Source organism: Mobula hypostoma, chromosome 7 (genome assembly GCF_963921235.1).
Source record: "Mobula hypostoma chromosome 7, sMobHyp1.1, whole genome shotgun sequence".
Taxonomy (NCBI): Eukaryota; Metazoa; Chordata; class Chondrichthyes; order Myliobatiformes; family Myliobatidae; genus Mobula; species Mobula hypostoma.
The window spans coordinates 139,709,780-139,732,673 of record NC_086103.1 but is presented as its reverse complement, the minus strand read 5'-3'; the positions used below and the strand labels follow the sequence as shown (position 1 = coordinate 139,732,673).

The following is a 22,894-nucleotide window of genomic DNA, read 5'->3' as shown; positions in this document are numbered from 1 at the left end:
AAGCTGCCAAGAATAGAAAAGGGCCATTGATGATTCAAGGGAACAAAATTTTTTTCTACCCTGACATAAGTTATGAACTTTTGAAGAGAAGGAAGAAATTTAATCCAGTGAAAAAAATCCTATGGGATCATGGTTATCAATTTATATTGAGGGTTAAGGGGGGGGGGAGGGTAGATATTATCTTCCATGTATTCATTTTGAAAATTTAATAAAAATTATATTTTTTAAAAATTTAAAAAAAAAGAAATGACCTTTCTCTGACTACTAAAATGAGAACTTTAAGAAGAGGAACAGTTACAGGTTCCCTTCGAAGTTTCACAACATCCCAACTTGAAAATGGATCACCATTTCCATGTCATCACAGGATCTAAATCCTGGAACTCCACACCCAACAGGAGGACTCTGGCCATTTAAGACAGCTTCACACCACCACCTTCACAAGTTTGAGCAGTTCATCTTACCAACAGTGCTCAGATCCTCAGAAATGTACAAATTAAAGATAACCAAATTTTCCCCTCTTTGAAGAGTAGTCACTGCAAATTGCAAAGTTCTACAGTTAATCTTAAATGTAATCTCAAAAATCCAATAAATATTTCCATGAAGCAGATTGTGGTGTTCGAGTAAATAGACATGAAATCTTACATAATTTATTGTACAATAAATTCTTTAAAATGCTCCTGCCAAAATAAATTAATTTCCAACATAAGCAATGGAAACTGGTGTATTACCAATTAAGTATTGACTTGCTGACATACTACTAAATATTCCAACACCCATTACAATAAAGTTCCAAAGAAACATCCATCAGTTTAGCACTGAAATTCATACTTTCATGCTCCCTACAATTGGTGCCTACCTTTATCAGGTGATTGAAATATTGTATTGCCCTTTTTGAAGGAATGTATTTCAATGTATGACAGATATAAATTTGGTGTGAAGGTTGAAAGACATTCCTTCTCACCCCATCTCCTTTACTTGGCTCCTTGCTCCACTTTCCTTTCCTTTCAGACTTCATCAGCAATAGCCTTTTGATGTCTCCACTATTGTCTCCAGCCTCTGCCATGATATCCACTCTTCCCTCCTCCATCCGCCAATCATCCCTCTTCACCTGGATCCACCCATCGCCTCCCAGCTCTTACTCTTTCCCCCCACCCCCTTCTCTTTATATTGGTTATCTTTCCTCCATCTTGCAGTCCAGACAAAGGGTCTCAATCCAGAATGTTGGCTGTCTATTTCCCTCCATAGATGCTGCGTGAATTTGTCCAGCATTGCTTTTTGGTCCAGATTCCAGCATATGCAGTCTCTTATCTCTATCAGACATTCTTTTCTTCTCAGGTGGTCCCTGAGGAACCAAGGAGAATTTGTCTCCACTCCAGTTCGATGGGTTCTGAGGTCAATCTGGGAACCCCCCAGGATATACCACATATAGAGCAAGTAATGCCTGACTAAATGGTGGACAATTTAACATTTTAAATATGAAATTTTAAAAAATATTTTAAGTGTGAAAGTTAACATATTTTTCCAGTTCAGTCAGGAAATATTCAGCAGTACAACATTTTTGAATCCACTCACACTCTTTTTGCCTCTTCCAGAACACAGGTAGTAGCATTAAACAGAGACCAAGAAAACCATTGCAATATTCATAACAATTTGTAACATAAAAGAAAATAACCAAAAGAAATTAATTTATCAAGCTAGGTAAAGAAAATGTATGACTCTTTAAAAGTCAAGTTACATTTTAATCTATAAAGTTACATATAATCTATTCATTATAAGCACTCAAATGATATCTATAATAAAATTCACCAAAAGAACAGGAATACAGTTAGATAAGCATGGATTCATTTCACAATACCTGGCTGTCCTCCCAGCTCTATGAATGTAAGTATTAGCATCCTCTGGACAATCCAATTGAAGAACCCAGTTCACAGCAGGGAAATCTGGGTTAAAAAAAAAATTCTTTTAATTAGACACTTCAATAGTATAATAAAAAGCTGTATATTCTGCACATGAACTTGAGAATTCTAGATATCATCTCCCTCTGTGACAAGTTCCTATTCACTTCAGTTTTAAATGACAAGCTTCTAATCATGCAACTATGTTTTCTTGTTCAAGATTCTCCCATAGATGAAAGTATCTCCACATGTATCCTGTCGAATATCCAGCATGATCTCCTGCTGTCCTTTTTATATTATTTTGACACTTTGACTTCATCCTTGTTGAAGATGGTCATTGCCTGAACTACTGTGATGTGAATATTACTTGCCACTTATCATTTCATGCCTTATGTTGTCTGAACAGACATACATGGGTAATTTCCCACACTGCTGGATTAATGCTACAATGCAACTGGTTAATTAGAGGAGCAGGCAGTTTTGTTCTGCAAATTCTCAATACGATAGGTGGCATCCTGTCTGGTCTCAAAACCTTGGCTGCATCAAGAAAGGTTTGTGGGCACTGAATATCACATGCAGTGAATTAAAATGGCCAGAGACAGGTTTCTTTGTGATTGGTTTCTATAAAAGCAGCAAATATGGATAATCTATTTGACATTTCTGTTTGAATGTGGATACGAATACTTCAATCTTTTTATTTAAGCACACAGATGCTGAACCCTACCAAATTGAGAATAGTGACATTCTTGCAACCTCTTTTGTCCATTAGCTGTTTAATTGCCCATGATCATTCACGACTAAATGAAACAGACTCCTGAGCTATGATCTGACTAGCTGACTGCAAGATCACTTAGCTCTGCTCATCATATACTATTTTTGTTGCTAAGCATATAAGCAGTTCTGTATTGTGTCTCATCATTTGAGCTCCCCTACTTTGAAAAGGTAGCATAGCAGTTAGCACAACGTTATTAAGGCTCAGAGCCTTCCGGGGTCCAATTCCAGTGCCTCTGTAAGGAGTCTCTGTACGTCCTTCCTGTGGAATGCGTGGGTTGTCTCTGGGACCTCTGCTTTCCTCCCACAGTTCAAAGACATACCAGGTAGGTTAACTGATCATTACAAATCGTCCCAGGTTTAGGTTAGGGTTAATTGGGCTTGTCAGGGGTTGCTGGGGGGGCATGGTTTGAAGGACCAGAAGAGCCACCTGGTATATCGTTAAATAAATAAATTCTCAGGTATGACTGGCACTGTTCTTAACAAGCTCTTCTGCAGTCATTATTGAACAAGGGTTGATCCTGTCTTCAACGTCAAACTTAGGAAGATACTAAGCCAGAATATAACCAATTTCTACTATTATTGGTAGTAAAGATACTCAACATATTACCAGTTTTAATCTCACAGATATTCTGACAGTATCCTATTCACCATGTTTGCAGAGTCACTGTTACAGAGGATTTCCTCGCTGTGAATCGCAGATCAGGAAGTAGAAGGATCTTTAACCAAACTATAAAGCCTTGCCAGGCTACCAAGAGTTTAGTATAAATGAGATGAGAAAGGAAGATGCAGGTGAATACAACAGGACAGCCAAGTGATACAACAGTTAGTACCACAGTCTCACAGCTCCAGGGATCTGGGTTTAATCACAATGTAGGGTGCCTTCTGTACCGAGTTCACAAGTTCTCTCCATAACCATGTCTGTTTCCTCCATGTGCTTCAGTTTCCTTTCGTGTCCCAATACATGATTAACAACTTAGTTGGCTACTTCAAATTAACCCAGACGAAACTCTCATGATAAACTTTGTGGTGCTCTGATGTGGCGGTTCTGACATGCTTGTTTTCTCTCGACTTTGAACACCTAACAATCAAATGCTGACCATTCTACTTACCAAGAGTTCTCCTCTGTGATCCTGACTATATAGTTCAATCAGGCCGGTTTGAAGAAAGCCCTGCACAATTACAATCAGCTTATAACCTGTAGCATCAGAGGCCCCAACACTCTAGACCGCTGCTATACTATGATGAGGAATACCTACCTTTCCACACCCAGACCGCTTTTTGGAAAATCTGATCACTTGGCTGTCCTTCTCCCATCTGCACACAGGCAGAGGCTAAAAAGCAAGACTCCAGAGATTAGGACGTCAAAGAGAGGGTCACGGGAGGCGGAAGAGCAGCTACAGGATTGCTTCAAGTCAGTGGACTGGACAACGTTCAAGGACTCAGCTAAAATCGACAGTCACAGCCATGGGTACCAATAAGCAACATCGTTTTAAGACATTTAAAAATCTTATTAATCCTCAAAAAAATGCCGATCCTGGACTGCAGACTCAAGTTGCGAGTGCAGCTTGCCTTTAAGAAAAGGGGAATGAGGAAAGAATGCTGGTCTGCAAGCAAGCTTGGAACACTGAGCTCTTACCTCCCACCTCCTACTAGCCTGCTAACAAATGTACAGTCTCTCAGAAATAAAACTGAAGACCTGAGACAAAATTGCGGTACCAGAGGGACATCAGGGACTGCTTTGTACTTTGCTTCATGGAAATATTGCTCACCCCCTATCATTTTGGATGCTGCATTGCAAGCCGAAGGCTTTACCATCCACCACAAAGACAGGATAGCTGAGTCTCAGTCCTGCTCACCTGACCTGGAACATCTAGTGGTCAAGTTACGTCCATTTTATCTGCCGAGGGAGTTTTCCACTGTCATCCTAGTAGTGGTGTGCAATCCACTCCTGGCCAATGTCAGGCAGGCACTGGAGGAGTTGAGCACTGCGATCAGCAGTTACAAAACAGCACCACCGATCACTGCGGGGGGATTTCAACCAGGTCAGCTTGTAGAAATTTCTGAACAAGTACCACCAACATATCACCTGTGGAACCAGAGGGACCAATACACTTGACCACTGTTACACCACCAGAAAGAATGCTTGCCATGCCATCCCACGCTCACACTCTGGACCATGAAAGTATGGTCAAGAAAGGTGGATGAGAGGTTACAGGACTGCTTTGAATCAGTGGACTGGAGAATATTCAGGGATTTATCTTCAAATCTGAATAAATATGCCACGGTTGTCACTGATTTCACCAAGACCCATGTGGATTAGTGTTTGACTTTGAGAATAGACTGGACATACCCAAACCATAAGCTGTGGATGAACCAGGAGATTGATAGCCCGCTGAGAGCTAGATCTGTGGCATTCCAGACCAGTGATCCAGAACTATACAAGAAGTCCAGATACGACTTATGGAAGGCTATTTTAAGAGCAAAAAAAAAACAATTCTGATGCACATCAGCTCTGGTAAGCATTGCAGACTATTACTTCCTACAAAGTGAAGAATAACATCAGGAATGGCTGTAATGCCTCACTTCCAGATGAGCTCCCTGCACACTTTGAAAGGGAGAATAAAACTACACTTGTGCAAATCCCTGCAGCATCTGGTGACTCTGTGACCTCTGTCTTGGGGCCAACATCAGGACATCTTTCAAGAGCATGAACACTCACAAGATGTCAGGCCCTGATGGTGTACCTGGTAGGACAATGAAAACCTGTGTTAACCATCAAGTATCACTCAGGTCCACTACTGTGATGAAGTGCTTTGAGAGGTTGGTTACGGCCAGAATCAACTCCTGCCTAAGGACTTGATTCCACTGCCTCTATCGCCGTAATAGGTCTACAGCAGATGCAATTTCACTGGCTCTCCACTTGGTCTTGATTCACCTGGACAATAGCAATACCTGCATCAGCCTGCTGTTTATTGATTACAGCTCAGCATTCAACACCATCATACCCTCAGTATGACTGAACAAACTCCAAAATCTGAAACCCTGCAACTGAATCCTTGACTTCCTAATCAGGAGACCACAGTCAGTGCAGATCAGAAATAACATCTCCTCCTCAATGTCAATCAACACTGCTGCACCTCAAGGGTGTGTGTTTAGCCCACTACTCTACTCTCTCTCCACCCATGACTGTGTGGCTAGGCAAAGATCAAATGCCATCTACAAAAGTGCCGACAACACAATTATGGCAGAATTTCAGATGATAAGGAGACGTACAGAACAGAGATAGACCAGTTGTTGGGTAGTGTCGTACCAAGAACCTTGCACTCAAAAGTCAGGAAGACTGACAAATTGGGCACTGGCCTCCAAAGCATCGAGGACATCTTCAAAAGGTGATGCTTCAAAAAGGTGGTATCCATCATAAAGGACTCCCATCACGAAGGACGTGTCCTCTTCTCATTGCTACCATCAAGGCAGTGATATAGGAGCCTGAAGCCTGAAAGAGCCTTCCCTCTGCCAGATTTCTGTACGGACAATGAACCCACGTACACTACCTCACTACTTTTTTCCCTCTACTTTTGCCCTATTTAATTTAAATATATATTTCTTAATGTAATTTATAATATTTTTACATATTGCAATGTACTGCTACTGCAAAACAAATTTCATGTCATATGCCTCTGATATTACACCTGATGCTGATTAAATACATACAATAAAAAATTCCTCAGGTTATTCAGGTCAATAGATAAAAATAAAGTTCGAATTGCCCTTATCATTTGCCTACATTCTTCATCCTGTAGACTACATACCAAGTCCTCGAGCAGCAATATCCGTTGCAAACAGGACAGCAGCCTTTTTCCGGCAGAAATCATTATAGACCTCAACTCTTTTCATCTGTTGTTGTTTGCCATGAAGTGCTAGGACTGGTAATCCAGGACGCAGACGGCAAAATGCCCGGAATAAATACTGGACCTAATGTAGAGAAACATAAATGTGAAGGTTACAATTCTTAAAAAGTTTTAAAAGTTAATCTAATTGTTTTTTTGTTGGAATAAAACCAATAAATGCTGAAAATACTCACCTCAGGTGTTTGGACTGAAATTGTAAAACACTTTTTTCAAACTTCCATTTCAAGAATTGTTTATTTCCCCTCCCAATCCCACTTTTAATTCACGATGCTAGTCAAACAATATATTATGGCAAATCTTGTTTGCCACTAACATTCAACCGTTATATGGGTAAACTCATAGTGTTCTCTTCAATCCAGGAGATATACCAGAAGTGGTGCATTCTCAGGGCTCTCAGTATTATCAAAGACCCTCCCATCCATCCCACAAACTCATCAACATTCTACAGTCAGACGGAAGGTACCACAGTATAAAGAGTAAGGTCTGTTAGGCTAGATAGCATGCTGTGAGATTTCCCAGTACACATTATTTACACATTTATGTGTACTCAGTACACATTATTTATGACAGCACCAGTAGCATTATACTGGTGTATGTTTAATTATGTCATATATGCACTTTGTCAATTTGTACATCTATAGAGTTTTTAATTCTCTATTTGTTGTTATTGTTTTAATATTATTTTTAAGTGTTGCTTGTGATAAATGTACTGTGTTTTACACCTTGGTCCAAGAGGAATTGTTTTTTTTAGCTGAATATATCTGAATGGTTGACTGACACTAAACTTGAACTTGAAATATTTTCTTAAAGATCTACATTGTAGACAAGTCTTCAAAGACACTTCATTACAATAAACGGTTTGTATGACATTGCCAGATATGAAGCCAAGTAAGCTCTGTGTTTTTAGATATGGACTCTCAGGCTTGCAACTTGCAGAGAAACCTAATCCTGTATTGTTCTGAGCTGTCACCCATTTACAAGATAAAGCAGGTTGCAGTTTACCCAAAAGACTATATAACAAACCATAATCCTTAATCCTTCAAAAGATGCGAGGGCAACTTTGATACCTACATGGAAAAAGAACAAATATTTCTTTCTATTGTATCACATTCAGAACATTTTCTTTCATTTGCTCTCAGTCCAAAATTCAGTAAACTGAAAATGCACTTAAGTATAATAGTCAACACTTCGCTTTTAATCAAACTTTCATCTTTTCCTTTGCTGATAACAAGGATCCAAGGATTAGATGTGCAAGCATTTCTGTCTTCCAACTGTTAGCTTTCCTTCAGATCAAGACTACAACTAACTTTGTCCTGTGAATGGGTGACAGCTCAGAACAATACAAGATGAGGTTTCTCTCCAAGTTGCAAGCCCGAGAGCCCATATCTAAAAACACATTATGGCAGAGAGCTCAGTAATGTTTATGTTCACCTGGGGCTCATGTCTGGAAATGTCAATCATATAGTTTATTTAAATGAAATCACAAACAAGAGAAAAATCTGCAGATGCTGGAAATCCAAGTAACACATACAAGATGCTGCAAGAACTCAGCAGGCCAGGCAGCATCAATGGAAAAGAGTACAGTTGATGTTTCAGGCTGAGACCCTTCATAGGTCTTGAAAAAGACTGGAAACAGTGGGGGGGGGGGGAGAAGAGCTGGGGAAAAAAATGAGTCGTTGGGGAAGGGAGGAAGATCCAGATGGTTATAGGTGAAACTTGGAGGGGCGAAGTAAAGAGCTGGGAAGTGGATTGGTGAAAGAGATACGGGGCTGGAGAGGAGGGAATCCGATAGGAGAGGACAGAAGGCCATGGAAGAAAGAAAAGGGAGAGAAGCACCAGAGGGAGGCAATAGGCAGGCAAGGAGATAAGGTGAGAGAGGGAAATGAAAATAGGAAATGATGAAGTGTGTGTGGGGGGGGGGGTTATTATCAGAAGTTCAAGAAATTGCTGTTCATGCCATCAGGTTGGAGGCTACCCAGATGGAACACAAGGTGTTACTCCTCCAAACTGAGTGTGACCTCATCGCAACAGCAGAGGAGGCCATAGATAGACATGTCGGAATGGGAAGTGGAATTAAAATGGGTGGCCACTGGGAGATCCTGCTTGTTCTGGTGGATGAAGCACAGTTGTGGTGGATGAAGTGTAGGTGCTCGGCGAAGCAGTCTCCCAATCTGCATCGGGTCTCACCGACATACAGGTGGCCACACTGGGAGCATGGGATACAGTAAATGATCCCAACAGACTCACAGATCAAGTATCGCTTCACCTGAAAGGACTGTTCGGGGCCCTGAATGGTTGTGAGGGAGAAGACGTAGGGGGAGGTGTAGTACTACTTCCACTTGAAAGGAAAAGTGCCAAGAGGGAAATGGGTGTGGAAGGGCAAATGGACAAGGGAGATGTGTAGTAAGTGGTCCCTGCGTAAAGCGGGGGGGGGGGGAGAAGATGTACTTAGTAGTGGGATCCCACTGAAGATGGCAGAAGTTATGGAAAATTATGTGCTGGGCCCAGAGGCTGGAGGGGTGGTAGGTGAGGACAAGAGGAATCCTACTGTGGTGGGGTGGCGGGAGGATGGGGAGAGGGCAGACATGCGCAAAATGGAAAAGATGCAGTTGAGTGCAGTATTGACGGAGGAAGGGAAGCCCCAGATTTTCAGTGAGAAGCCTCATCCTCACAGCAGATGCGATGGAGATGGAGGAATTCAGAAAAGGGGATGGCCTGTTTTTTTTTTAAAAAACAACAGGGTGGAAAGAGGTATAATCCAGGCAGCTATAAGAATCAGTGGGTTTATAATTTTAATTTTACTTTCCATTCCAACATGTCAGTCCATGGCCTCTACTGTCACAATGAGGCCACACTCAGACCGAGGAGCATCATCTGGGTAGCCTCCAACCTGATGCCATGAACATTGATCTCTCAAACTTCCAGTAATGCCACCCTACCCCACCCCCCTCCCCGCTCCCCGATTTCCCCATTCCCATTTTCCTTTCTCACCTTACCTCTTTACCTGCCCATCACTTCCCTCTGGTGCTCCATCCCCTTTTCTTTCTTCCACGGCCTTCAATCTTCTCCTATCAGACTCTCCCTTCTCCAGCCCTGTATCTCTTTCACCAATCAACTTCCCAGCTCTTTACTTCACCCCTCCTGGTTTCACCTATCACCCTTGTGTTACTTCCTCTCCTCCCCCCACTTTCTTATTCTGACATCTTTTTTTTCTCTCCAGTCATGAAACTCCGCCTGAAACGTCGACTGCACCCTTTTCCATAGATGCTGCCTGGCTTACTGAGTTCCTCCAGCATTTGTGTGTGTTTATTGTAATAAAGTTATCTTTCAATGTATTCCCAAAAATATAGAAATAAGTTTAAGCAAGAAAACAATAAAGACACAAAATGGAAATGGAAATACATACTTGTTTGCAGGTTGAAAAAAAGACAATCGTCTTCTTGTTTAGATGATTCTTCACAAATGAATACAACATGTTTACTTTTTGGTGCAGCTCACAAACCACGTAGTTCTGTTCGAGTGTTCCAGGGGTGCTGCAACACAAAACTCGCGTCAACATTCATGCAGAAGATCACATTATAAATAAACATATGTGGAAAGCAGGAACAAAGTGGAGTTTACAGGTATATAATATAGGAGGGGCATAATTGTGAAGTAATTGGAGGAAAGTACAGGTGGGGAATGTTAGAGGTAGGGATTTCTGTTAAACACAAAAAGCGAGGTTTGGAGCGGAGTGTGTGGCCTGGAGGACTGGAAGTCTGGAGCCTATTATTGACTCCATTGCTTTTCTCTGATGGAGGCATCAAGCAAGGTTGAAATCAACAAGGATAAGAGCAGAGGACAGGTGGGCATTTGGAGCTGTCTGCCTGCATTTGGCCAGTCTTCCTCTCCTTCTCGCTAGCTGCTGTCAGAGGAAAGTGCAGTTATCTTGGTATCCATTATGATAGGATTGACCAGAGAGGCTGTAGTCTCATTTTGGGGGAGGTTAGGGTTCATGTTGCATACGCTCCTGGATTATGGTTACTCTTTTTAATTGCCGTGCTTGAGTGGTTTGTTCAGGACATCGATGCGGTCTGGGACGCTTCAGAAAAGAACGCTCTGCCTTGTGGCCTGCAGTCCGCTAGCAGCGCAATGCTTAACTAAAATAAACTGGATATACTGGACTCCTGATTTGATATTCTATGTATAGTCTATTTGCTTTTTGCCATTTGTGCAATCTGTTCTTTTATTTTGCACGTTGGGTGTTTCATATTTTCTTAAATGGTGTTTGTTTCATAACTGCTTGCAGGAGGACGAATCGCAGAGTGGTATACTTTGATAATAAATATACCTCGGAACTTTGAATCTTTTCCTTCAGTTATTAAAATTGTACAAATAAAATCCAAGTTAATTTACATATAAAATTCAAGATTACTCCTGCTACCTTCATCTTTGCTTCTTCTTCATTTCTCTTGTCATGATTTAATCATTTTTAACTGATGTCAATTATTCTAATAATTCTGCTTTTTAGAGAGAACTCTCAGAATCCCATTATACACAACCCAATATTATTTTGGCATTGTATTTATTTAACAAAACACACAGAAGATGTAAAATAGATGCAGACTATTAAAATCTGCTTTGCCATATCGGGGATAAAGGTTTCAAACTAAATGGACTACAAATTCTGATACGTCGACCAAGATCACTGCTATTGTATACGAGATGAAGTTCAATGACTAATCCAAGGGACTGTCCCTTGGCTTTTTTTAAAATCAAAAACACAAGACAGCATTTGTGCACTGATAAGCAAAGATCAATAAACCAAAAAAAACTGCAGATGCCAGATATTTGAAATAAAAAACACTGAAAATGTTGGAAACACTCCAATTCAGATGTACCAGCAGAAAGTAAAACAGTTAAAGTTTCAGGTCCAGGACAATTGATCAGAACTGTTTTTATGATTCTCTACCCACAACTTTATCTGCCGAATTTTCCCTGCCTATTTTGTTTTATAATACACTAGAATAGTTTAGGACTGTAAAAGGTTTTAGGATTGAAAGATTCCAGTTATAAATCTAGACTCTTCTTCTTGAGGTACGGATTGTTGGACGTTAATTTAATAAAAGGTGTTCAAAGATTATGACAGGTTCAAACAGAGTGACTACTGATAAACTTTTCTCATCACAGGATGGTTAAAGTACCAGATGACATTGTTTCAAAGTAATGGGCAAAAGTTATGAGGTGAACTGCGGGTAAAAAGAATGCAAGGAAAAAGAATAAACACAAGAGAGATTCTGCAGATACTGGAAATCTTGAGCGACAAACACAAAAAGCTGCAGGAACTCAGCAAGTCAGGCAGCATCTATGAAGGAGTATTGTCACGTACCCCGTGACAGGTTAAAGAACCAGCAGAAATGGAAAACACTTTGGAGTCCAGTATTGCTATTGACTAATAATATTTATTAGTAACTACGCAATACAATGACATAAATGCAGATAAATCAAACAGGTTAGCAATGATTATATATAAGTGTGGAATATATAGGAAAACCAAGCTTCTTCAAGTCTAGGGGTAAATAGATGCAGTCTTACGATGATGAGTAAAGTTCAGTTCAGTTCGTGGTATTGAGTTGAGTAGTGATGGAGGTGGGGGGGGGGGAGAAGAGATTTGAGTCTTCAGGTGAGCTGACGCCACTCTTCTCGTTGTCCTCCAAAATCCTTTAGAAGTCACCGACTGTGACTTCAACAAAGGGGACCATTTTTCTATGGTGGAATCATCAAGCCAGGCAAGGGTGGACACATGGGCAACTCCCCACCGGTCACTACCTTTTCTCACTGCAAGAGCTACTGATCGATTCACCTGATTGATCCTCCAAAACCCCACTTTTTCTCTGGGCACAACAAAGCTCATTCAGTGTCCAAAAAACATGTGCCTCAGGTCTATCTGACCTCCTATTTATCTCACCATACTGAGTACCAACTGTCATTCAAATAACTCCTCCCATCTCTGTCTGTGTAAGAATGCACTAGCACGCCATGTTCTTGGGAAGTATAAACACACTCCAGAGAAACTATAACATCGATTGTCCATCAAATAACGCCACCCTCAGTCACCATAGCGACTTACGAGCTGCTCGGTGCCCTCTCTCTCCAACTTAGCAGAAATCCCAAAGTTAGTCTCCGTCTCCGTCCGTCTCTCCGTCTCCGTGTCTCTCTCTGTCTCTCTCCACAACAAGATGTCGGTGTTAAATACCTCTCTCTCTCTTCAACAGCACAGTTCATAGGGGTAATTTATGACCCCGTCACAGTATGAACAGTGAATGTTTCAGACCAAAATCCTGGGAGCCTTATTCCCCTCCATAGATCCTACCTGACTTATTGAGCTCCTCCAGATTGTGTGTATTGCTAGGGAAAAAGAATCTATTATTTCTCGCATTGAGTGATTAAGGTCTAGGTGTCACTGTCTGCAAAGGTGAAAATACAATTATTCAGAATCAGGTTTATTATCACTGGCATGTGACATGAAATTTGTTAACTTAGCAGCAGCAGTTCAGTGCAATACACAATCTAGCAGAGAGAAAAAAATAATAATAATAAAATAAAACAAAACAAAACATAATAAAGTAAATCAATTAGGCATATTGAATAGTTTTTAGTAAGTGCAAAAACAGAAATACTGTGTATGAAAAAAAGTGAGGTAGTGTCCGAAGATTCAATGTCCATTTAGGAATCGGATGGCAGAGAGGAAGAAGCTGTTCCTGAATCACTGAGTGTGTGCCTTCAGGCTTCTGTACCTCCTACCTGATGGCAACAGTGAGAAAAGGGCATGCCCTGGGTGCTGGAAGTCCTTAATAATGGACGCTGCCTTTCTGAGACACTGCTCCCTGAAGATGTCCTGGGTACTTTGTAGGCTAGTGCCCAAGATGGAGCAAGATTCTGCAGCTTCTTTCAGCGTTTTAAAAAGGGGAGCTGGATAAATACTTGAGAATACAATATTTTCAAGGAAAGTTCTTGAAGAATGAGTCTAAATAGATTGCTTTACATTAGGATGGACTCATTGGGAAAAATAGATTTCTCATACCATAAAAATTCAAAGATTTTGCAGTTTTACCATAGTTATGAAATACTTTAAGATAATGACAGAAATTGTCCATTGTAAATATACATATTGTGCTATAAAACTGAAATACGTGGCTGCTGATTAAATGGAGAACAACTAGTTAAAAGTAGCATCATTAACAGTATGATCAAGCCTGAATGAAATTCATTAAAGTTGACTGCCCAACATTACTCTGAATTGACGGCTTTAACCAGATAAATGGAACCAAAGAAATATAAATTTAGGAATTTATACAACTCTCTAGAAATAGATGCTTTGTTGAGTTAATGAGTAAATGTTTGTTGCATTAAGTGTCTAGCTTGCCCGTTCATCAAAAGCCATTCCCCCATGCATTGCAGCCCATCCCACTACCTGCCATTTAACTGATGACATCACAGCACCGGTAGTTTAAATACCTCACATTGTAACTATGTGATCTCCTTTGCTCTCTGGGTCATCGTGAAGCAGGTAGTCAAGTGTGCCATGGAAATGGTAAAATATGGAGGTGTGACGTAGTATAGAGGGTCCAGGCGCACACTTTAGCTATTTGCCACTGTACGTATATTTAGTGTGTTTATCCTTCCAATTCAGACACTCAGTTTATATAAGTACTTGTAATTGAGTACAGCTTAAAGGCCTTACTGAATATTCAGTGTTTGCCTTGTCCTGTAAATAAATAGTTAACCTACGTATCATTAGTGAGTGGAGCAGACTCGATGGGCCAAATGGCATAATTCTCGGTCTTATATCTTAAGGTCTTTTGTCCCCACTCACTAAACAAGATTTTACGCAACACTGTATTGCTATATATAAAAAAAAACACATCTCATACAATGCCAAATTACAATTTTGTCTCATTTGGAAACTGATGCCGCTGTTCTGTCATCACAGATTGTGCATTCAGTTCCCTCATCCAAAAGTACACGTCGTACAGCTTGTATGAAACCTAACAAAAAATTGGCAAGTACCTGCAAAGCTCAGCAATGCTTATGTACACTGTTTCCAAATTTAGCAAATTGAACAAGTATTAAATCTAAAATCTGCAGGTTCATCACTTTCTCCATTAAGACTGAAATTTGACAATGACAATTAGTTTTCTCAACATCTTTGTCCCAACCTGCGAGAAGGCAGCCACATTAGATGGTTTCATGATAATGTCTAGGGAGCACAGTATTAAAAAGTTATTCCATGTTTGTAATAAGAATGGGAAGTAGAAGGGAATAGGTAAATGTAAGAAAAGAAGAATACTCATTCCGAAGAGGAATGCTGCAAAAACATTGGGGTCTTCCAATTAACTGACAACTATTTTAATGGCCACTGAGTTCAGTAGATAAAATAATGCAAGTTTGTAGGTAATGAACTTTCATCAATAAGAAATTAAAATAACTCCAGTCCAATCCTACATTGTAATGGTGAAATTGTTAGAAAACAATTAGAAAACACTAACATCCACTGATCTAAGATTCCTCACCTTTGAATAATTACAGTACCTACTAGGAATTATAAAATAATCAAATAGTGTTGATATTGTTTTGAGACGTATATATGCTTCCCTTATTTGTTTTTCATGGAATTTGCAATTTTGTTTCGCCATTTAAGAAATGTAGATTGTCCATTCTTCATGTTACTAAGGCAGTGTAATCCACTATTCTTTATTCAATTTTAAATGGAAGAAACCATATGCAAACTGCAATCACCACCAAATCCATATGCAAACGAATATGCACGCAAAAACAGAGCAAATGAAAGGAATAAAAATAAATTAAAATCTTGAAAACTCACGAAGCAGTCCAAAGAGGGTAAACAGTATCTTTGTATTGTAGCTTCATGATATTTTTTTAATTAAATTTGGAACTTGGAAAGAAAACCAGCCAGATGTTAAAGAAACAGTCAATTATGAAAGATGTCAATAGCCAAAGAACATTTAGTGCTTAAAAGTGGTCCATTGAAACAAGGAATTCACTGACAAAGCCAGAATTTAATGCCTAACCTAAAGGAAACAAAAGTTTGAGAATCCGTTGTAACTTACAAACTTACTATATCCATCCAAATGAACACCTACCTGAATTTAGCTTTTTCATGCACCCAAACATATTCTGGGTCTTTCAGACTCAATCGTGCCAAATCCTTCACAGACTTTGTCTGAGTTGCTGAGAAAAGCAACGTCTGGCGTTTCTTGGGCAAATTTTCAACAATGGCATTCATCGTCTCAGAAAATCCCATATCCAAAATTCTATCAGCTTCATCCAATACTAAAAGAGAAAAAATACTTCTCAACAAAGGCAAGGATTATATACATTTAGTCACAATAAGAATACAGTCTATTGCTGAAACCTACCCATTATAATAATAGTAATTCAGACTGGCCATTATAAATATCGATACATTCTCTTCCAATTTTGTACAATGTAGGGTCTAATACAAATCACACGAGAGCTTCAAAACAATCTCAGTATTTTCTATTATCCCCAACATTATCCTCTTGCAGTCCTAGAAATTATCACACTGCCCCAGAGCAGCAATGTGTAGATGTTACTTCTCCAATACATTGTGCCCAAAGAACAAGGTATGTATTCATAAACCTGACTTCCAAGCAACACCAAAAGTTTTCCACCCTTTGAAACGGGCTATGATCTGCCCATGAATTATCTCAGCTCTTCTCTCCCTGGTAAGCTACAAGTTATTCTATTACCTATTTACAAGGCATCTTTTACCACATAACAAGCATTGAGAAGCATACAAAACTAATTATAAATTACCCAACATGCAGGTCACTTGTTTATTTTAACTCAATTGGAGTCACTCATTAAAAATATCAATATTCTTGCACATTACAATTCACACAGGGACATCTGCTTCAGTCCCTACCTCAACATCCAGCTCTCCAAGGCACACTATCTTTGTACACTAAACTTTTCTCAACCCACATTTGTCCAGCACATGAGAATAATGTCATGGTGACAAAACAGAGTGGGACACGCAGACAAGCACAGTATTATCCTTTTCGTTTCCCAGGTATTAATATTCAGACACTACTTCAACCTCTTCTCACATCAGCTATTAAAAATATACCATTCATTTATAGTAATTAATCTCATTACACAGGCAAACCCAATTCGAATCTACCCTTGCTTTTGCATATGCCCTAGCTTATAAAAACAAAAGTACACAAACATGCAGAAAGTCCTTCTCCACTTTCTGCATATTCAAGTCAACTTTTATAAACTTCAGTCTGTTTCCTGTTGCCTAAGTCAGGGTTTACTCCAGAAAAATCTTGAAAGAATCCACCAGTGAGTTATGGCATGTCAGGCTCCTTTCTTCACCTTAATCATTCTGGTAACTTCAATGAAGACAAGGAGACCAATTCTCAAAAGAAAAATAATATATAACACATTGCAATGGAAGAAAGGCTAGGCACTTCTTAACGGAAAAGGATTCAAACAAATTAACACTAATCATTGTTGCATACCTTTCAGAAATGTACTATATAGTAATTAGAAAATGTGCAGCAAAGTACTACAGAAATTAATAGAGGAGCATAAAACACTTACTTGTAACAACTAGGACAGGAAAATCTGAATACTTCAGCTCAACACATTTGCTCTACCATGACCAGCTAATTAATTCAGTGGTGCATTAGAGATGTTTAACTCAGTGGTGAATTAGAGGTGTGCACTGAAGCACCAATACACTGCATCACAAGATCACAGGCAATTGGATTCCAATCTCTCCTACAACATTAAGTGCAGATCATATGCACCACCTAGCACTCTATAAAACACCCTGCTCATTGCTTCACTATTTAATAGTCTAGAGCAGCCAACAGTAAAAACTTCAAAACCAAGACTGGCAGGATAGGGAGACAAGGAAGGAAAATGGAGACATTTTGTAAACTCCAATTCTTTTGAATGACAAGGATCCATCGCTCTATATAGAGATATTTTAATAACATTTATATCTGAAAGTAATCAATATCAATTATGTTTGAAGACAGTACTTTTCCCACCACCACAAACGGGATGTATTGTCCCAGACATACTTACCAAGCATCTGAAGGTCAGAAGCATGGAAATATGATGTCTCATCCATATGTTGCAGGAGACGGCCAGGTGTACAGATGACAATATTAGTTTGATGGATCCTCGCCGATTCTCCTTCCAAATCCTATTGCAAGTAATTATATGTATTAAAAATTACATTAAATTGACTACTACAATAGAAACAGGGCAAGAAAGATTAGATTAGATTATGAGGACACTCCGTCCTCATTTATTGTCATTTAGAAATGCATGCATTAAAAAATGATACAATGTTCCTCCAGAATGATATCACAAGAAACACAGGACTACCAGAAACACCAAGACTAAAACTGACAAAACCACATAATTATAACATATAATTACAACAGTGCAAAGCAATACCAAAATTTGATAAAGAGCAGACCATGGGCACGGTAAAAAAAAGTCTTAAAGTCCCAATAGCCTCATCATCTCACGCAGACGGTAGAAGGGAGAAACTCTCCCTGCCATGAACCTCCAAGCGCCGCCAACTTGCCGATGCAGCACCATTGGAAGCACCCGACCGCAGCGGACTCTGAGTCCGTCTGAAAACTTCGAGCCTCCGACCAGCCCTTCAACACCAGGCATAGAGCACCATCTTCTGCCGAGCGCTTCGACCCCGCCCCGGCCACCGAGCAACAAGCAAAGCCGAGGACTCGGGGCCTTCCCCCTCTGGAGATTTCGGACCACACAGTAGCAGCAGCAGCGAAGCAGGCATTTCAGAAGTTTCACCAGATGTTCCTCCGTGCTCTCACGTCTGTCTCCATCAAATCAGGATTGTGCACGGCACCCTACTTGACAAATAACAGACATCATCACCGGAGAGGCCGCTGCGAGCTGCGTCGCGCCGCCATCTTCTCCTCTCCTCTTGTAAACATATAAGCATATACAGGACTAACATATTGCCTAATTAACTTTTCCATTAAGACTTTTCCCAATCAGACAATATTATAGGTATCAGTAAACTAACATACATCAATATTACACATACATTATCATTATTACAATTCAAAGATACCAACACATAGGTCACATAAATCATAAGATGGTATATGATGACCATCTGAAATTTTCTCCTATGTTAGTCACTTACTGGCCATGAAGGGTAAAGGACAGAAAGGTAACACGAGAAGCAAACAGTTGTTAGGACTTTTAAAGTAGTTAGCAAAACCAGAAATAGCAGCCAAATTAATGACAGACATATTAATCATGAGAAAAAGATGCAAGTGCCACCTGGGAAATAATCGGTTACACTGAGTGGAAACTTATTATTAACACAGTGACAAATGCAAGATACCAAAACTAGCCAAGAAAAGTAATTGGGGCATTTTAAATTAAGTCCCGCCAGGTTGCAGGACACAGAGTAGAAGAGACATCTTGCTTTGTCAGATTGAGATAGTCAGGAACAAAGAAAGCTAATTGGATCTTGGAATGTACAGCAGAAGAACAGAACACAATTCCCTGGGAGGTGAAAATCATCTTCTTTGGGATTACACATGGATATGGCCAAGTGTGCAGTACTAGGCACAGTTCTGGCTGTCGTGAAAATTCAGGAATCAAAGGAAAAGGGGAGGTGACTACTCTGCTACTGTGAAGAAATTTTATTTTAAAGCATGCATACATCATTAGCAAGGCCAACATTTATTGCTTATTCCTTTCTTCGCGATAGAAGGTGCTGATAAGCCATATTGTGACCATACCAGTTTTACTATCAGTTTAGTTCATATTTAAAATACTGATTTGTATCACACTGCTTTTCAGTAAGAATATGTTACCAGAAAGGCCCACAACCCACATATCATTTTGCCATTCTGAAGAATGGTTTGAGTGTCAGAATATAGATACAAGGTATAGGAAAGAAGTGTACAGACTGTTTATACTGGATTCTTTTACACAGACAGACACAGAAAGTGTTCAGCAGGATAGCCGTAAAAACAAAATTTAGGAGAAACTAGACAATGGGATGACCCATTGAGACACCCTTTGAGAGAAGGGTAGTGCAGTCTGATGTGACCAGAATGAACATTAAATTTTCCTGGATGCTATTGGTATCGCTTTGCTTTGGAAACTGAAGTAGAAAACCTCAGTTTATTAAAGAAGAACGACATGTAGCAAAGCAAATATAGTTCCTTCTCATTTAACCAAGGACACTTTTGATGGCATCATTTCTCGTTTATCTGCCACCCTTGTGCCTCTCATTGTCATTCTGGAGACGTGCAGTCCTCTCATCCCCCGTCTCTTCATCTCTTCTGCTGTTTGTTCTTTGTCTCTGATCCTGGAGTCGTACATGCCTCTCCTCCTCTTCTCTCTTCTTTTTTTGTCCTGACTCTTTGATCAGGAGTCGTGTAGCTTTGGCCTCATCCGATTCTTGTTCTTTCCCTCTCCTTGCCACTTCCCAAAGACATTTGGCGTCATCTCTTGACCATAATGTCCCCCTTCCCTTTCCACGCGGCATAATTACACTGACCTTTTTTCTTTAACCCTAATGCTGCATAGAAGATACGAAGCAGTAACACCAAAGGATGCTAATTATTCTTGATGATGTGGTTGGCGCTCTCCTAAATGGATGTGATATAGTCGCCGCTGTCCTTTGACTGCAGCAAAGGGTTTGATGGGTGTCTCGAAGTGCGTCATTCAATAAGATGTAATTATCTCCTATTGATGGGTCTCAGTTTGATCTGTCCCAATCCTGCACATGCTGATGGTGATTAGCAGAATGTGACTGCTCGAAATAGAACTGCCCTGTCCTTTTGCTCCGGTAGGTGTCGCTGCTGAGGGTAGCCGTGTGCATGCGTCGGGCTGTTACTTTCCGATTTCCATGATGGCGAACCGGCTCTCAGGTAAATGCGAGCCTGTTGATTTTTGCGAAGGAGCAATTTTATACGAATAGAAAACCTTGAACTTTGCCTACATTCTGTAAGTTAGCGCATTTAATTCGATTTAGCCAAGTGCCGCTGTAATGCACTTTTTGCGCTAATTGGAGGTCACAAACAAACAGAGCATGAGAGTTTTAGTAGTATATGAAGTTGCTTAAAGGTATACACTGCACAATCTCAGACATAAATTTTTTTTAGAACTAAGTGTTTCTGAACTCTAATTAAGCATTATATTTATGTTTTTAATACAATTTTGAGCTTGTTTCAATTGAAATAAATTTGCTTGCTACTTCTTTAACAATCCACAGACCATAGAACAGTACAGCTCAGTACAGGCCCTTTGACTCACGATGTTGTGCCGACTTTTTAAACTAGTCTAAGATCAAGCTAATTCTTCCGTCCCTCAGAGCCATCTATTTTTCTTTCACCCACGTGCCCAACTACATAGGTGTCTCTTATATCCCACTCTACCACCCCCCCCCCCAGGAGCAGGCTCCACACATCCACCACTCTGTGTAAACAACTTACCTCTGACATTTCCCACCACCCCCCATACTTTCCTCCAATCTCCTTAAAATAATGTCCTCTTTTATTAGCCATTTCCACCCTGGGAAAAAGGCGCTAGCTGTCCATTCTACCCAATCCTCTTACCAACTTGCACACCTCTATTAGGTCACGTCTCATGCACAATTGCTCCAAAGAGAAAAGCCCTACTTTACTCAACCTTTCATCATAAGACATGCTCTCTAATCCAGGTAGCATCCTCTGCACCCTCACTAAAGCTTCCACATCCTACCTATAATGAAGCAACCAGGACTGAACACAATACTTCAAGAGTGGTCTAAAGTGTGTTTACAGAGCTGCAATATTCCTCACAACTCTTGAACTCAAACACCCAACTAATAAAGGCCACCACACCATAGGCCTTCTTAACCACCCTATCAACTTACACAGCAGCTTTGAGGGATCCATGATTGAGGATTCCTCCACACAGCTAAGAATACTTGCATTAACCTTGTACTGTGCCTTCAAGTTTGACCTTCCAAAGCATATCACTACATACTTTGAATTCAATCTGCCACCTCTCAGCCCAGCTCTGCACCCATTATAACAATGTCCCATTATAACCTACGACATTTTCTACACTGGCCACAACACCACCAATCTTTGTGTCGTCTACAAACTTACTAACCCACCATTATACTTCTTCATCTGTCATTTATACAAATCACAAACAGTAGGGGTACAAGAACAAACCCCTGAAGAACATCACTAGTCACCAACCTCCGAGCAGAATATGCCTCATTTACTACCAGCCTCTGACTTCTGTCAGCTAAATCTACACAGCCAAGTCCTTGGATCTCATGCCTCCTGACTTTCTGAATCAGCCAACCATGGGGAACCTTGTCAAGCAATATAGTAAAATCCATATAAAACAAATCCACCACTCTACCTTCATCAATTTGTTTTGTCATTTGCTCAAAGAATTCAATCAGACTCATAGGGCATGACCTACCTTCTCAAAGCTATGCTGACTATCCCAACTCAGACTATGTAAGGGATTACATGAAGAATTAAAAGGGCTAAAACCTAACTGATTTATTGGCAGTTTGACAAGTCATGCTGTGAGAATAATGTATGAACAAAGAAGTGTTTGTTGCATGAGAAAATTGCTCTGTGTACCCTTATCAAAGTATGTATGTGATAACTTATGTAAAACAGCAGCCCAGACAGTACTCTGCTGCTCGCTTGATTTGCAGATTTTCCCCAGGCTGTGCGAGCGGGGACTCTATTTCATCAACTGAGCAACACAAGCTTGCTAATAAACAATATGTAGTTTTAAGCAAACTGTGCTTGACAATTTTTCCCTGGATCTGAACCTAAAGACCTCTGGTAGAGAGGTAGGTCGACAAATGCATCCCTTGGAGTTAAAGAATGACTTGCACAAGACCACTGGTGTCAGATTTCCAGTGCCTTGAGGTAGATACTACAGGCAGCACAGCTCTCAAAAGGAAATATAGCAAACAATTCCATGTTTTTTTGTCCTTATATGTATAGGCATTAAACCTTCTGTGGGGTATGCTGATGAACATGAAAATGGATAATCAGTAGACAGTGAGAAAAAAAATGGGACAGATAGGAGTTGGGAATTTTTATATCCAGATTATCTATAAACCCTCCAAAACCAATAAACATTTGAAGGAATGAAACATTGCAACTATAGAATTTAACAGTCGTTGTCAAAAGATTGACAGGTAATTATCAATAAAATACCTGGAATTAAAATGACTAAACTTTCTGT

The 22,894-nt window shown here is 40.0% G+C and overlaps 1 protein-coding gene across 1 annotated transcript in view; it reads right to left on the bottom strand.

The window, feature by feature from the left end:
- Window positions 1–22,894, bottom strand: part of ddx10 (DEAD (Asp-Glu-Ala-Asp) box polypeptide 10) — a 291,208-nt gene that overhangs the window by 238,504 nt on the left and 29,810 nt on the right. Inside the window, exons 5-9 of the mRNA XM_063054140.1 lie at window positions 17,702–17,822; window positions 15,721–15,910; window positions 9,984–10,110; window positions 6,479–6,641; window positions 1,856–1,940 (exon numbers count right to left, since the gene is read on the bottom strand). Of these exons, the coding sequence (XP_062910210.1) occupies window positions 1,856–1,940; window positions 6,479–6,641; window positions 9,984–10,110; window positions 15,721–15,910; window positions 17,702–17,822 (686 nt within the window). The remainder of the gene's footprint in view (window positions 1–1,855; window positions 1,941–6,478; window positions 6,642–9,983; window positions 10,111–15,720; window positions 15,911–17,701; window positions 17,823–22,894) is intronic.